Source organism: Pavona decussata, unplaced genomic scaffold (genome assembly GCF_977016875.1).
Source record: "Pavona decussata unplaced genomic scaffold, jaPavDecu1.1 SCAFFOLD_468, whole genome shotgun sequence".
NCBI classification, from domain to species: Eukaryota; Metazoa; Cnidaria; class Anthozoa; order Scleractinia; family Agariciidae; genus Pavona; species Pavona decussata.
The window spans coordinates 1,484,542-1,500,736 of NW_028145806.1; the positions used below are offsets into that span (position 1 = coordinate 1,484,542).

A 16,195-nucleotide genomic window follows, 5' to 3' on the forward strand; every position below is an offset into this window, starting at 1 on the left:
TTCTCAGGGTCTCTCATCTTCCCCCCCCTCCCCGATCCGGCTTTAACCCCCCCCCCCCCCCAAAAAAAAAAAAAAATAGAAAAATAGCAAAATTCGTAAACCGAATCACTCGGAGGTGCCGTGTTGTTCCGTGTTCTAGTGTCCCCCTTTTAATCCACTGTTCCTGATTTTAGTACATGCATGCCCCTCGTGACCCCCTGCTTACGCCTCCTCAACGCCTCCAAAACGCTTTGTCATGTTTCGTCATGCGACCGGTGATGTCCCAACAAGCTGTCAGCGGTAGTTTCTTTAGTGGAGTTGGTGTTTATTCGTGTTTATTTGTATCATTTGTATCATGGCTGAAGAGTCTGAAGAAATCAACAGCTTTTTGTACAAATATTGTTTGTCTTCTTTGGCTGCAACTGTGGCAGAGACAGGTAATATAATATAATCTAAGGCTTCAAAGACGAGGTGGAGAATTGACCTCGTGTCTGGCTTCTTCATAGTATTGAAATTGTTTAGTGTAAATTTCTATTTTATAAGCTTAAGTTCACGACTTTTTTTAAGCTAATATCAGACGAAAAACAACGGGGACAGAATAACTAAATAAATATTGCTCATGTTTGCAGTGTCGATGCAGTAACATGAATAAAGCCCTTGGATATCGATTTTTCCAGAGACCTGGATAATGTAATTTCGTGTGAATGAATTGATTTTGGACTTTGATCTCAATAATTGAAGATCACTAGCCTTTCATTTATTTATTTATTTATTTATACACTAATTTTGTTTAGGCTTGACGTGGCAAATGAACAAAAAACATTGGGGTGGTGATGGGCTTTAACCTCACTCTGTTGTGCTGACATCAGTAAATGATGGGCAATCATAACTAAAACTATGTGGCTTTATGAATTGCATTGCACATCCTATTGCACAAACATTCTTGCATCATGATTAGCATGTAGTACAGTACATTTAAACCTTAGGTGTTCTAGCTACTGTTTTTCCTTCAAGAGGCTGTTTATAGTTCCACCAAACCAGTTTCCCATCTCCATCTTTGCAATGGTTGCATGCCCCTCTGCTTCCAATGTCTGCTAGATTCATATCTGTTGGAGTCAGTGACTTTAAGTGATGTTATTATTAGAAAAGTATCAATCAGAAGTAATTAGTGCGTGACTTGTAAACAAATCAATTAGCTTAGGATTTCACTCATCATGGAGTAAAGATGTCAAACTTGTAACCGTAGACAAGGGTGCCTCTTAGGATCTTTGTGGTTTTGTGATTAGAAGTTAGGATCAACGCAAGAAAATGGGAGTGACTATTCGGTGGCTATTGAGATTAAAGAAAGTGAAACAAAACTACTCGAGTGTTGTGGTACCGGGTTCTCCAACAGTCAAGCTCATTAGTGGCTTTTGCTCTCTTCATTACTCTGATCTGTTGGCCAGAAACGCTTTCCACAGCTATCCAGGATTAATTATCCACTATAATGCAACCATACTGTCCATCAAAATGGCGGTAGACCTGATCAGATGGCCAATGTTGGAGTGCACTGTGCAGGTTTCTGCCATATATTTACTGCTGTGTGACCACTTACAAGTTCTAGTCTGGCCCTGAAGACCTTTTGCTACACCCGTGTGCTCCTCAACTGCAAATGCTGCTGCACAGCATACTAGACTGCTGGCATCTGCAATGAGGTGAAGATATATGGCCATCATTGCTCTGATGGAAGTTGATGCACTTCTGGGTACTTTGACAATTTTCAGTTGCTTTGTCCATCAAAGCCACTGGTATCTCAAACTCAGACTTCTACATTCCAACCTTTCTTTTCATCACAGGCTTGACAACAGATGTTCTTCCTTTCAGCTACAGTAGGCAAGATCATAGATTGTAGATAGTTGCTAGGTAACTGAGGATTAAGTTCTCTTAGCGACTGGCTGATCTTCAAGGAAGGTATTTACAGGAACTGCAACATACCTTCTTTTTTGTCCTACATTTGTTCTAAAATCTTGCTGAAGTTCAGTATATTTTGACAGTTGATTCCCACTTGTGAACTGGAAACCTGGCAACCTCAAGGATGGAGGTGTTCTCTTCTTTGAATTTTGCAATCTGTTAATCATCTCCTCCCATCTGCATGAGGTTGTTGACATATGTGTTAGAACTCCTTTAGTGCTCTGACAGTTTCTTCAAATCCTGGCTCTTGTAGTTCAGGATGATGCTGCAGTGTGGCCCTTAACAAGGTTATCATTATTATTATTAATAAATTATGATTTGTTACTGATCATTTTTAACATGATTATTGTTTTTTCAAGTGACATTTCCTCTTGATATCACCAAGACCCGTCTTCAAATTCAAGGAGAGAGGGCATCAACTCTTTCTGCCACAACAGCGACAAATGTGCCATACCGTGGTATGATAAGGACAGCTGTGGGTATAGGTAAGGTCCTTCCTTGTCTGTTCATATACATTCTGTGTTATTTTCATGAATTTTGCTTGGTGACTAGTGCCATCATGATATTTTACTGTTGTTTTGTTGGCAGTTGAAGAAGAAGGGTTCAGAAATCTCTGGAGTGGTGTTACACCTGCTATATTAAGACATGTTGGTAAGTTTGTCACAATGCAACATTCCTTTATCTACCCACACTTGCTCACTTCCTGTTAATTAATGGTTATCAGCTGATTACCAAATATTGTTTCGACTTTCAGTGTTAATCATAACTATAACAAAATTCTCAAATCTGATTGGCTATCAACAGCCATGATTTGAGAAATTATTAATTGGACAGTTTACTCAGCATGTCTGGTTTATTTGGACAGTATGCATCTTTTGCATGCGCTGTAATTAAATTGATCTTGAAACTCAACTCAACTGTTGTTCACTATTTATTCACCAAAAAGTATAACTGTCAGCTTTTCTTTTTCTCAATTTTTTTTAGAGTTATGATTGATTGGTAACAGGACTTTGTGTTGTCCAATTCTGTCTGTAATTGTACTTGTAAACAAATTGGACTCCCACTGGGGAGTCATCTCATTTTGTCAGTTATGGCTATAGTTACAGACCGAATTGGCGGCGCGGTGTCCACTACACTCAGTCCTATTACCATTATTTTTTAAATAAAAATTAATCAATCAGTCATTTACCCTTGATTTCCATGGCAGGACTTCCTCCCCTGAAAAGAGCCATTCAGAATCAATTTTATAAACATTTCAAAAACAGTTTGATTAACAAATGCATCTAGAGTGGAAAAATGTGCACTGTCTTATGGTCAGGGTTGTAGGCTGTTGAAAGGGTATATATACAATAGATAAAATGATACATGTTTCTGAACGTGCTCAATTGCTGCTGCTACATATTCTGTTAAAGCCTATTCTTTACAAACGAAGTTGTTAGGATTCCATCTCATTTTTTCTGTTTGGGTTGTACCCCCTGTTTAGTGTTAATTTAAAGGATGTTGTATTCGTGCCAACAACTACTGACACATTTTTCTCTTACAGTGTACACTGGTTCAAGGATGACTGCATATGAGTTTTTACGGAACAAAGTTTTGGGAAGAAATCCAGATGGTAAATTTGCCTTATGGTATGTATGGGTGGTGTGGACATCCTATTTCTATTAATAAAATAGAACTGCCCAATAAATATTGCTGGCAGTTGCACTAAATTAAACTTCTGTTTAATATACAAAATTAATAACTTGTTGTCTTGAACTTTGAATGGAAATCCATTTTACAGTACCTGGATAGTGTTTGCAATAATTTGTTAGAAACAGCAGAGTGAATTTTTTCTACCTTTGTGTGTTCAGCAGGAGTCAAATGGCTCAAACCATACAAACTAAACACATTCTATAAGGTCTATTTCAAGTATAGTTTTGAATTTTGTTTTTGTTTTTTAATAAAAAAAAAAGCATTAAGCTTGAGGAACACAAGTACCTCAACTCCCAAATTAAGTTAAAAGTCTAGTCAATACACCTGTTGTTTCTGTGGACTCTGATATCTTGGAATAAGTAAATTAACAGATGTGCAACTTGACAGAACAACAACAATGTTTGTTTTATTAGAAGACATGGACAGCAGATCCATCCCTTGAATATTACTGCAAACTTTAAGCAATGTAAACAGGAATTTATTAATATCATTCAAGTTTATTATTTGCATACTAGAAAAGCTCAATACATTAGCTATTTGAATCTACAGTGTGTATCAAGGTTTAGTTTGTGCTTCAAGATATACAAGTCTGGATGGATGTTGGGTATCTGCCTAATCTAGGGGTCTAATCTATAGGAGGCTGCCCTTTCTGTTCTTGTTTAAAGAAAATTGAAAAAAAAAAAACTTGAGGGAGGGTGCAGGTCTTTTTTTTTTTAGATATTGACACTCCCCCCCTACCCCGCTCAAGCTCACTCCTGCCCCACTATTCTTTTCAAGAATGTCAGCAGTACTGTTAGTTGATCATAGGCTACATTTACTTTCCAAATTACTTTGACGAATGTGTTATTTGTTTTAATTTATCTTACATATATTTTATATTTCACATATATTTTTATATTTTACATATATTATACATATATGATATATACCACCTACTGACGTTCCACAATTCACTTGACTCTGAAGATGACTTCCGCTCAGGTTGTCGAAACATCAGTCAAAGTCACCACAAACAGTCCTTCTCAGGACTACACTCACCCGGATAATTTACGTACTTATGACATATATTATGTGTTTACAACTTACAGTGACTTAAAAAATATTGAAATTTGAGAAATGCTGACTCGACAGCTGTTCTAAATATCCTGCAGGAAATCAGTGATTGCAGGAATGACAGCTGGTGCATTTGGTCAGTTTATAGCTAGTCCAACTGATCTGGTAAAGGTTCAGATGCAAATGGAAGGAAAAAGAGTTCTTATAGAGGGAAGAGAGCCTAGGTACATTGACCACTGACAGTAAATTATTTATCATAATTCACAAAATAAAATGTATAACTGACTGACCTGGTGCAGTGTGATCTAAAGGAGCATTCTGAATGGTTCTCAGAATAGTCTGGAGTTTGAGAAAAGTTTGAAAGGAAACTGGTTACTAGGTACTTGGCTTACGGGACCTTGATCTGTGAAAGTGGCAACTTATGTTTACAGTCACATAACTTTCTTTGTTCACACATGCTGTCATGTACATGTAGTACTAGCTTGCTAAAACGGACAAGAAACGGAAGGAGTACCAACAACCTTTGTCACTTTATAGATTGGAAAAAAATGGAAGAAATTTGTCATTTTATAAATTGGAAAAAAGTGTTGTGTTAGAATCCCATTATGACTATAGAAACATCTGTGAAACTCTAAGCTTTGATACGTTATAACTTTTTGCTAATGTTGTCAAATGTTTCCCTTTAAACACATTTAGTTTAATGTTGCTGGTTTGCTAGAGTTGACTCACTGATATTTTTGATTGAAAATATATTAATATTTCCCCTTCTGGTATCTGCACAATAGTAACTATTGAAAAATGTTTCTTGATAATAAATTGTTTGTCAAGAAATAAATGAATTGTTTGTTAAATGATAATTGGTGATGTGTAAGTGATTAATATATTGCAATAATTAATTATACTGCAGGGTACGCAACACTTCACATGCCTTTTCCAACATTATCAGTAAACATGGAGTGCGTGGACTTTGGAAGGGATGGGCACCTAATGTACAAAGAGCAGCTTTAGTTAATATGGGAGGTGAGTGCTGTACACATATCTCTGAGGTTAATTGGGGGCACGGGAAAGGAAAGTAGTTATAGTGTACAGTGAAATACAGCCCACAAAATTGACCAATCACACCGCGCTTACTTACTGAGAGATATAATAAAACTTTACATCTACATAAAACATATTAAGCGGTTTTCAATTGAGTGTCGTAAAACCAATACCAAAGTTTTTGCTCTGGCAAAGTACAGCCAGTCAGAACTCGAACCAAATACATGTAACCAGTGCCAAGTGCAGGAACACGTGTGCAAGCAAGTCACAGTTGATTGTGGTTTTGTTTCTAAGTGGTTGAGAAGAGAGCGAGAGTTTTGCCAACCAATCACAAGGCACGGTACAGCAAAACGACAACAATTGAAACCGGTTAAACTGGACTTCCCGTGAAGAAAGGAAACCCATCACATAAAAAGATCCACCTGACTTACTTATTAATGTTAAATTGAAGGCAGTTAAAATCATCTCACGGGGGTATAAATCATCCAGAAAAAACAACGATCCGTAACTTACAATACAAAAGGAGAAAGAAAGGCTGCGTGGGAAAAGAACAACTCTCAAATTTTGCAGGCTGTACAGTGAAATACAGCCCGCAAAATTGATCAATCACACTGCGTGTACTAACAGAGAGATACAAATATAAAAAAGGCTTACGACTCTGGGACTTTTGGATTTAACTGCTCCCAGGTCAAAGTGAGGCTTGTTGAACTTGTCATGTTTTGCTACAAAGTTGTTTCACTACGCTGCAGTTTAGGCAATTTGCTACATTTAAAAATTGACACATTCTCTTATATTTGAGCTAAATTTATTTCTCACACAAAAAGTGTGAAATAAAGAAATAGCAAACTAAGATAATTTTCAGCTGAACTCACTTTAAGAATGAGAGATAATCCTACTTAACGGTGTAGAAAAACGACCATATGTACACCCTCTCAGACCATAACGCACAGCTATTAATCATGAATTGTACCAGGCCCGGTTTAAATGTCGAACTTTCCATGTCCCGAACCTAAATGTAAATTAGCTAAAACAACAGCTTTTACTCATTTACATTAAGCTCAACACATGTAAAGTTCAATGTTTAAACCAGGCCTTAGTTGTACAATTCCCTACGTTAATAAAAAGTGTTTTTATACCCTCAACAGATCTTACAACTTATGATACTGTTAAACACTTGCTGCTTAGACACACAAGCTTACAAGACAACTGGGTCACACACACTATTTCAAGGTATGCCATGGGTCCATAATACAGTTGTGTGCTTAATGACTTGACCTTTCATTGGAAGCAAGGCTGGAGGTGACCTTGTTTTGATACAACCTCACTGCTTTTCATGTGTAGATCATGCTGTTCTATGCTAACTAGTTTTCGTTTACATATGAAAAGCAGTGAGGTTTGTATCGAAACAAAAACACGCTTCCAATCCAAGGCCAGGTTACTAGTAAGTGCTAACACCACTGTAAAATGGCTTATTGTAATTACCATAAAATATTTGTTTTTTACTGTTGTCAATTTTATTAATTTTGCAATTCCACACTTCTCCCTTTTCAAATTTCTGACTGCTAACATTTAGAGTTCAATGTGACCAGTTACTTATTCCAGTGAGCAACTCATCAATTTAAATTATCAGCAGATAATTGATCTGCAGATAAATGATCTGATAGATTTTTTGGATCTGTTCTTTTTGATATTTTTCAGTGGCTGTGCTGGGCTAATTGCTGCTACCATCAGCACACCTGCGGATGTTGTGAAAACGAGAATTATGAACAACCCAAAAGTGTACAGAGGAACACTGGACTGTTTCTTGAGTGCGGTATGTACGACATGTTAAGGACAGTGCCTCCTTTTGCTACTGTGCATACATACTGCGCATCTGGGTATGGTCTGAGAAACCCCAATCTCGTTCCCAGAGGCTGCGTTCTTTTTGGTCAGTACCAAACCAGAAGCAAGTTCTGGGAATGAGATTGGAGAAACCCTGATATTTTTAATGCAGTATTTTTGTGTGGTTTATGACTGCGGGAAAATCGGATCTTAGCAAGGGTTATTAAACACAGAGGTAACCACAGACAGGGGTAACTGACTCATTTTTCAGAGAAGAATAAGCTCCAATACATGGAAAGCTTTTTGCAGTTGTTATAATCATTTCCCAGAGATAACAAAGCAAATTTTGCTTTGTTGCCTCTGAAAATACGTGGTTGCCCTCAGTTTTCTTTTTGGATTTCAATACCCTTGCAAAGATCTGCTCTTCCCGCATACTCATAACCAACCTTGTTCCCAGGGTCTCTCCTCTACATGTCCCCCTGGGACATGAAGAGGAGAGACCGTGGGAACGAGTTTGCAAGAACAGGAAGATGGCATTCGTGTGCTGGTTTGCATGGGACATTGCTTATCGGACACATCACACATTGAACTTTCACAGAAACGGATGAGCCAACATTACTGTAAAGTGAAGAGACTTAAAAAAGTACATGTTATTGGTTTTTAAGTGGGAATAGGTTCAAAACCATTGGGCCCCAAAGAAATTGTTTTTAGTCGCTGAAATTATTGGCCCCATTAAAATTACCCTTTTGCCGTTTGACTTAGTTTGAAGCTTGGCACGTGAATCTCCACAAAAATCTGTCAAAACTACCAGTACAAATTATTTATTAACTGTTTGGTCCTTTGCATTCAAACGTTTTGAAAATGAAAATGTAATGTCTCTTTTGTAGTTTCTGTAACAGTATTTATTTAAATCAAATGCCATGCATTATAGTCTTCCAGGTTAGAACTGCACACCTTTTATGCCATGTATGGTACTGATGTATATTGTTATCTCTAAGTCAGTTCATTTTTACCTTTTCGACATTGTAGGTTCGTGAGGAAGGTTTCTTTTCGTTATACAAGGGATGGCTTCCAACTTGGAGCCGAATGGTATGCGATATTATATTATGTTAAAAGTTTCACCAGAGGATTATTGAGTTGTTAAACATTCGAGGCAACGTTGACAACATCGAGTAAATTGTTAAAAAAGAAAACTTGCGCTCATGGAGTGTCCTCTTAAACTACTATTGATTTAGAACTGAACTATAGGTTCGGTAACTGTCTTTTGGGGTAACGATTTGTTAAGTTGTGTTCAGTTCAGCATCATTTTATACCTTAAGTATTGTTTCGTAACAATGGTCTGTTGCTTTTTGTTGAACAGTCTTTCGTGAATCTCGTGTAAAAAGCCATTCTTGCTATCAACCATCTGGAGCGTAAACAACAAACAACATGCGTCTTTTTCTACGGCACTTCGCTTAGTTTTCGGAATAAACCCTGTTAGCCGAATTAGAAACCAATCTGAATCATCTTATTGTGACATTATGAAATGAGGCATATTTTTTCAGAGGACGCTCGAGTCAACAACGTACCACGATTGAACGTCGTTTTTACATGACTCTCGCAAAGCTGTGGCAAGAAGGGAGGGCTTGCCCATTTATGACGGAACTTCTTGTTTAAGGAGGGTACCTACTTTTGTTACTGCGCATACGTTCTGCGCATCTCGAGATACTCGGGTTTTCTGTAGGTAGTGTCTACAGTCAGGGATATTTTTGCGCGGTTTAAAACTATGCAGAGAAAGAAGAACTTATCAAGTGCTCTCGGTATCCATAAAGAAAATTGGGGGTAACCATGCATTTTTCAGGGGTAATAAAGCTTTGTTTTTCACCGCTTTTTTGAATGATTGTCGCTTAATTATCTCTGAAAAATGCGTGGTTACCCCCAATTTTCTTTCTGGATTCCAATAGCCCTTGCTAAAACACGCTTTTCGCGAAAAGTCATAAACCGCGCAAAAATACTTCTGTATTAGTAGGCACCGTCCTTAAAATAATCTTATTATGGTATTTACGATCACGATTACTTCTTTTATTCGTAAGTGTAGATAAACTCACTTGTTATTTTGCAGGCTCCCTGGTCACTTACATTTTGGCTTGTCTATGAAAGAATTCGAAATGTTACAGGAATGGCTGGATTTTAATGTTGGTTTTGATTAGTCGGGAAATCAATGACGCCCTCATCGATGTCAGAGCTTTGTGACAGGACACTTATGGACTGACAAAAACATTAAACAGCCGACGCCGGAGGAGACAGGAAAGTCAGCGGACCTAAAGCGATAAACAATAGGGGATATGACAATAAAATAACCCAAGTGAACCTTACCAAAGTTACTAGCCTATCAGCAAGACGAACAGAATCATTCACTTGACGAAGAGAATTAGTGACAAAATTAGTGATTCATTTTATTCAGATTACTTTCATATATTTCTTATACGTACACACAGGTTCCTACACAGTCGTGACCATAATGAACTGGTTTTGATCACTATGAATATTTTAAATTCAACTTTAGCAAAAAGGAGCTATCCAGAATTTAATTGTTAAACAAGTTGGTTGGACATGCTATCATTGTTTGGAACAACTTCATGTGGAAACTCTTCTGAAGAGGAAAAGACTTTTTTTTTTTCAAGAAAATTGACTAAATGTAAAAATGAGAATGGTTTTTGGGCACAGCAATAGTAACACGATTCTGTCGATGTTTTCAAGCAATGTTTTCATTTCAGTAATCGTCAGCTTATAAATCAATGACTTGTCACATAATAAGTGATTCAAAACTTAATCCACTGGCACTGGTTGTTAGGGGAAGTAGTTTGTTCATGACTTTTGACATGACATGTCTTACTTTTGAGCCTAGTCCAGAAGGAGTGGACATTTCCAGCTTAACATGTTCACATTGATTCTGAGGCTGACTTTTCTACAAACCAACGGACTGAGAATTTTTAATGCACTATTTTCTATCGACGTACACACAGATATTTTTAAATTAGAAAGTGAGGATCAAAGTCTTTTCCCGGGACATTATTTATTGATAGGAAATTCATAATTAGTTGTAAATTATTGGGAAATTTATCTAAATAAAAATTTTGAAAATAAACAAACGAATAACAACTTAAAAGGTTTGTTCAGATTTAAGGAAGCATTCAATGGACCGGAGGAATTCAAAGGAGGGTCAATCAAAAAGCGAGGGTCACCATAATTTTGACACACACGGGAGCACTTCATTTTTCATATCATTTTTCACATTGACCGCCGACCGGTTAGCTCAGTTGATTGAGCATCGGACTACCGTGCGGGAGGTCGTGGGTTCAAACCCCGGCCGGACCAACACTCAGGGTCTTTAAATAACTGAGGAGAAAATGCTGCCTTTGTAGTGACATATGCAAATGGTTAGACTTTCTAGTCTTCTCGGTAAGGACTATAAACCGTAAACAACACTTCAATGTTCATAACCCTGTGGGACGTTAAAGAACCCAGACACTAATCGCGGTGTCGGTCCCGGTGTGCTGTTCCCTTTGTGCTGTTTCATGATTTCATGGGTTGGGTGGGTAGGATGAGGTCGCTAATGGATACGATGTAAACCGCATTTGAATATATATATAATAGAAAATGTGGTATATAAATGCATTGCCATTACCGTATTATACAGGTCGATATAAAAAATTGATCTCTGAAGTCATGACATTACAGGGCTAGTTTGAATGAGCATTTTTCCACTTTACTCAGCTTTGTTGGATAGAGGAAGGACAAAGAACAGCGAAAGTGAAGAGGAAGATGAGTTGCCTGTAGGAGATAGGGTAAACCGTTATGGCAGGAGAGTGGGCAATTGGAGGTTGTGTATTTCTTGCTAACAGGTGTGTCTGAAGGACCACGGGATTGTGTAGCCATGACAACAAACCATTTTTGGGAGGAGGAGGGTTGGGGGGGGGGGGTCTGATTTGTTAACAAAAAATATAAAAGGACGGCCGGGAGACTTTACATTCGTGCTCAAAGGGATTCCTCCTCCCCCCTTAAAAAAATGAATGCTCCCTTATTCAAGAAAACTGTTTAATTAGATGACTGGCAAAGTGCACGTATCAGGGCCCTGAATAAACTGTCGTTCGCTCTTATTCTACCCATGTTAAAAAAGACAGTTAGCACGCAATATGTACGATCACCGTGCGTCGAATGTACACAAAACTCGTATAAATGGACCTGAATTAGTTTATTTTCTTTTGTACAAATGGCTCTATTGTAACAATGTGTTTCGCTTCAGTCAAGCAGTTTTTGTTTTGTGTTTTATTTTGTGTTGTCCTTTTCTCGTGCCAGTTCTTATCTTCTTTCTCCATGCTCCTTTAGGTATTTTATGTTTCGCTATTTTCCTTTCCAGTGGTACACCCTGAAACAATAACAACTTATGGGTTACTTCCATAACTTATTTTTACATTTTAACATGTTCTACGGCAGCTTTCCATATGATCGCCAGCCAAAGCTCTATTGCCGATGGATTTTTGATAACCCATTGAAACTCACAAGAAAACCAACTCTCTCAGTTGGAAGAGCGCTGCACCAGCATCGCAGAGGTTTTGGATTCGAATCCCGTTCAAACCCGAATTTTTTTCAGGCGCTCTTTTCGTTGCTGCTTAAGTTGCGTACATCACTCGAAAAATCAGTCAAGACCTTGGCGTCCTGCTCTTTTAGCCCTGGATTCCACTTTCACGCGGTACCAGAACGAGTCCCCGTTAATGGCTTCGTGCAGACGAGGCAAGGGGGGAGAACGCCTAAGTACTATTAATTTTTTTTATCCAAAATTCACCTATATGATCCTTTATACATTTTGCTTTCCTCAATACTGTCCAATCGCCATCAAACATGAATTACTGGGGTATTGCGTGGACACTCTTTGAACCCGGAAACACCGGATTACAAGTCCAGCGCCCTAACCGCTGGGGTTTCAGAAATTAATGGGAGCCTTGCTTTAATAACTATATCGGATGATAATGCCCTGGGCTGAAAAACTGTCCTTAAAATTTTACCGTTGCCTACGAAGCGAACTGTTGTTTTTTTGGACGATCTTTTAGTCTCGGGCATTCTCATCCGACATACCAGCCACCTGAAGAGGTTTGTTTACTAAATAAAGGATTTCCACGAGGGGCCAAAACATCGATACTAGCTCAGTTTTCACACGGATGCATCGGGAAGAATGTGCATATTGGAAAATTAAACACATACCTTAAGAGTTCTAAAAAAATTCATGCCGAAGTTAAAGTGGATTCCGAACTGATTTGTTATCTTCAAACCAGAAAGTTTTCGTGAAAATGAAATATCGACAATTTCTGATTGCATAGTTTGTGAAAATTTGACTTGTGTCCTTGGATGTCATTGAGTTTTTGTTTCAAAAATGGTTCTAACCGTGGCACTCTTTTTCTATGTTTACAACACAAAATTATAATGACCGGGAATTCGAACCAGGAACTACTGATCTCGAATTACAAACACCCCACCCAATCCTCAAAGCAAGGGAAATTTCTATCAGTATTCAGAGCTTGCTTATTACCTCCAAATGCTTCCTTGTTTTCCTTTTCTTTGCCACGATATCTGCGTCAGCCTCTTCTTCTCCATTAACGGTAATGTCCTGTTCATTTGTTCCATTTTGTTGGTTTTCACTGATGTCCTTCTCCTCCTCTGAATCACTCTCTGTATTTCCATTCGTGTGGGAGTGGTATAGGTTGGTAGGTAAGTCCAGACTGACAGGCAATCCAGACTCCTGTGAGTTATCACCGAATCTTGTGAGTTTGTCATCCACAACAGCATTACTAGTAGAAGCAGTCTGGGAAACTTGATTAACAGTCCTGTAAGACAGACACAAGATGACTCCTTCAACATTAAATAATTCTTACCTTCGAGTATGTTATCACAAAATTTGAACATGAGTTAGAGAAGTTAAAAGAACAGCGGTCACTTACTGTGGAACATTGACAACAGGACCTGAAAGCTTCATTGACTGCCATGTATACTCAGTGAACTCCATTTGCTAGCAAACAACAATAGAACTTTTAAGTTGTGAATTTTAACATATGGCCTCTTCAATGTTTTGTCAATGAAAGACGTACACTCTCCCTTACACTCCTTAACGCAATCACATCTACAAAACCAAACTTAAAGTCCCCTTTTCTGTGTCATTGCTTTTCCACAACGCCATTACTTGTGTTGTAGACGCACTCCAACAACCCATAACAAATCTGAGGTGTGAACAACGATTAATACGGGCGCAGACACCCCCACCCCCAGTCACTCAATGTTGCTTTGAAGGTCTGACAATTTACCAGGCTTCTGTCTGGAGGCAAAATGGGATAGGGGAGATGAGGGGTAGGGGTCGGAGTGAATAGTGGATGAATGAATTTTAACTGAGAAAATAATTAGTAGAATAGAAGTGCGTCAACAGTTTTGTCCAGGATTACACACCAATGTCCACAAGAATTCCAAACTATTCTTAGGCCAGTAACTCACGGTTGAAGGTTTGTTGCAACAAAATTTGTGACCTCTTTTCCACGAATATTGCCCAGTGTAAAATAAGCCACTCAACGTACTGAGCGTTGAGCGGAAAGAGAGCCAGGCTACCTTCCTTTTAAGCAGCCGGGCTCAAAAATATATAAAAGAACATACCTCCAAAAGTCGACTCATCCTTTGAAAATGTTTCTCTAAAAACAAAAGTAATGGAAATGTCATATGACCAAACCCACTCATGTTTTACCGTTCAACACCAGCACAAGGAAGAAGCACATTGACGTTCTAAATTTAGTTTAGCCGAAACAACAACAACAAGAAAGGAAGAAATGAAGCAAACAGTGGGATTTTCGTGTAAAGCAGTAAATGATATAATACTGCTTTCAATAACCATCAAGCTCTTAACAAGGGCTATTTTAAATCTAGGTGGATTGGTTACTAGCAATAGTGCGCACAGTGATTGTAAGCAACACTTACCGCTGTAAGGTATGAGTGCCTCTACAGTGTCCTTCATATTTGGCCTGTTCATCAAGTCGTATGGGGATTTGCTTTTCAAGATAATTGACAAAACTGAAAAGTAACATGGGTAAATACGTCAGCAACTCAAATCAACACTAGTTTATACTACAGTGTACATTATGTAGACTTTTCGGGTACATTTGCATACATTCTTCGGATGAGCATCATGCCGAGGTAATGTTTCAGCACTAAAGTACGGCTGACTCCACAAACAGGCAAGATGAAGTGAGTTTGCTGCACATGATCGGCTGTCTACCAGCCGCTTTTTTATCTCTAAACTCAGTTAAAGGGGCGCAAATTCCTAATCGAGGCCAGGGAATGGAATAATGAACTGGTTGTAACAACTATTAAAGTAATATTTACAGTGAGCAGAAGAGGGCGTTTCAAACTCAACAGGCTATGCTTCAACTTTTTTGGTGGAAGGTATGGTTCGCTTATCTGGAGATAACGAATTCCAGATTCTTCAGTCAGTCAAGTCGAATGAGTGACAAATGTGATCCTCCGTTTCTGTTCTCCAGTGTGAAAGTTGCAAGGCTGGGATATGTGCTATCAGGTAAGGCAGAGATTTATATCGCTAATCCTCGACCTTGATCATTTACATGTAGTTCCTTTAGATGTACACTACCTGTCTGGGCGACATGACAATTCTTTGAGTTGGTGTTCCATTCAACAAGAAACCTCAAAATGATATCTGCAAAACAAGATTACACCCAGGGTTTTAACGGTTTAAAGACGTAATTGAAGCCCCCCCCCCCCCCCCCCAAAACCGGATTGTTATTGTTTACATAACCTTCAAATCAGAAACGTGTGAACGCTAGTCTAGTATCATTTCTGATACCCAATCTTATTCCATAACCCCACCACTGGTAACTTTTTATATACTGGAAGTACTCGCCATTGCTACCCCACCGTGCGAGCAGGAAAATAGCTCCCTCCATCGATCTCTGTCCTGCCCAATGGTGGACGCCTCAGCCCAAGATTCTCAGAAATACCAACTGCCAAAGTCTATGCGACAACAACCAAATTTTCACCTTTTTCTTTCAAAATGTTTGGACAAAATCACTTTACTAAGCTCTGAAAACACAAAGATTTTGTAATGGATAAATCAACAATTATAAATCCTTATTTTTTTTTTAAATATTCTCCTTCAAAAAGCAAAATTTGCCGAACAAAATTGGTGCGGACAGCAAAGAGCTCAACTGCAAAACTACCAAATTCTACGCACGATTTGGGATTTGATAAGGCTGTATAAGGTAAGACAAAGGAAAAGTTTGCTTTCCGTTGTAAAACTGTGTCGCAAAATTGTCAGGCTCTCTATTTACAATTTTTGCTGCCGAAAGTAAGAACAATCGCGCCAAGCATTTTCCGCGCCATTTTGAAAAGCGAGTGCACGCTAATGAATGCGACGGTAAATAATAACAAAGACCAAACAAAGTAAAAATACAAATATTCTAAAACAAATATTCTAAATATTCTAAAACAAATATTCTAAATTTTGTACCGAGTTGATCTTCTCTCAGAGACTTGATAGCTTTTGCTAGTTCTTCTGTTCCGTTCTGAACAAGAAGGATATCTACAAGAAAGATTTAATAATAACCACTGTTAGGACTGAATAATTTGCACAGGA

General features: G+C 38.3%; 2 protein-coding genes across 2 annotated transcripts in view; one reads left to right on the top strand and one right to left on the bottom strand.

Annotated features, from left to right (window-relative positions):
- The first annotated feature begins 240 nt into the window (after nt 1-240).
- LOC146450378 (mitochondrial uncoupling protein 4-like) lies at nt 241-10,681 on the top strand. Its single transcript, XM_085100399.1, has 10 exons — nt 241-416; nt 2,289-2,414; nt 2,518-2,580; nt 3,473-3,557; nt 4,773-4,898; nt 5,582-5,694; nt 6,858-6,942; nt 7,411-7,525; nt 8,563-8,622; nt 9,635-10,681. The coding sequence occupies exons 1-10, from the start codon at nt 335-337 to the stop codon at nt 9,704-9,706; spliced, it is 927 nt and encodes a 308-aa protein (XP_084956525.1). The 5' UTR covers nt 241-334; the 3' UTR covers nt 9,707-10,681.
- Nucleotides 10,682-11,748: 1,067 nt separating this feature from the next.
- Nucleotides 11,749-16,195, bottom strand: part of LOC146450379 (transducin beta-like protein 3) — a 223,702-nt gene continuing 219,255 nt past the window's right edge. The window contains exons 24-30 of the mRNA XM_085100392.1: nt 16,070-16,141; nt 15,194-15,259; nt 14,527-14,619; nt 14,209-14,243; nt 13,509-13,576; nt 13,100-13,394; nt 11,749-11,941 (exon numbers count right to left, since the gene is read on the bottom strand). Coding sequence (XP_084956518.1) covers nt 11,819-11,941; nt 13,100-13,394; nt 13,509-13,576; nt 14,209-14,243; nt 14,527-14,619; nt 15,194-15,259; nt 16,070-16,141 — 752 coding nt within the window. The 3' untranslated portion in view covers nt 11,749-11,818. The remainder of the gene's footprint in view (nt 11,942-13,099; nt 13,395-13,508; nt 13,577-14,208; nt 14,244-14,526; nt 14,620-15,193; nt 15,260-16,069; nt 16,142-16,195) is intronic.

Coding starts and splice junctions, on each gene's coding strand:
- LOC146450378 (XM_085100399.1), top strand. CDS start 335: ATGGCTGAAGAGTCTGAAGAAATCAACAGCTTTTTGTACAAATATTGT. Junction 2,415..2,517: donor AAGGACAGCTGTGGGTATAG/GTAAGGTCCTTC, acceptor TTTTGTTGGCAG/TTGAAGAAGAAGGGTTCAGA. Junction 2,581..3,472: donor TGCTATATTAAGACATGTTG/GTAAGTTTGTCA, acceptor TTTCTCTTACAG/TGTACACTGGTTCAAGGATG.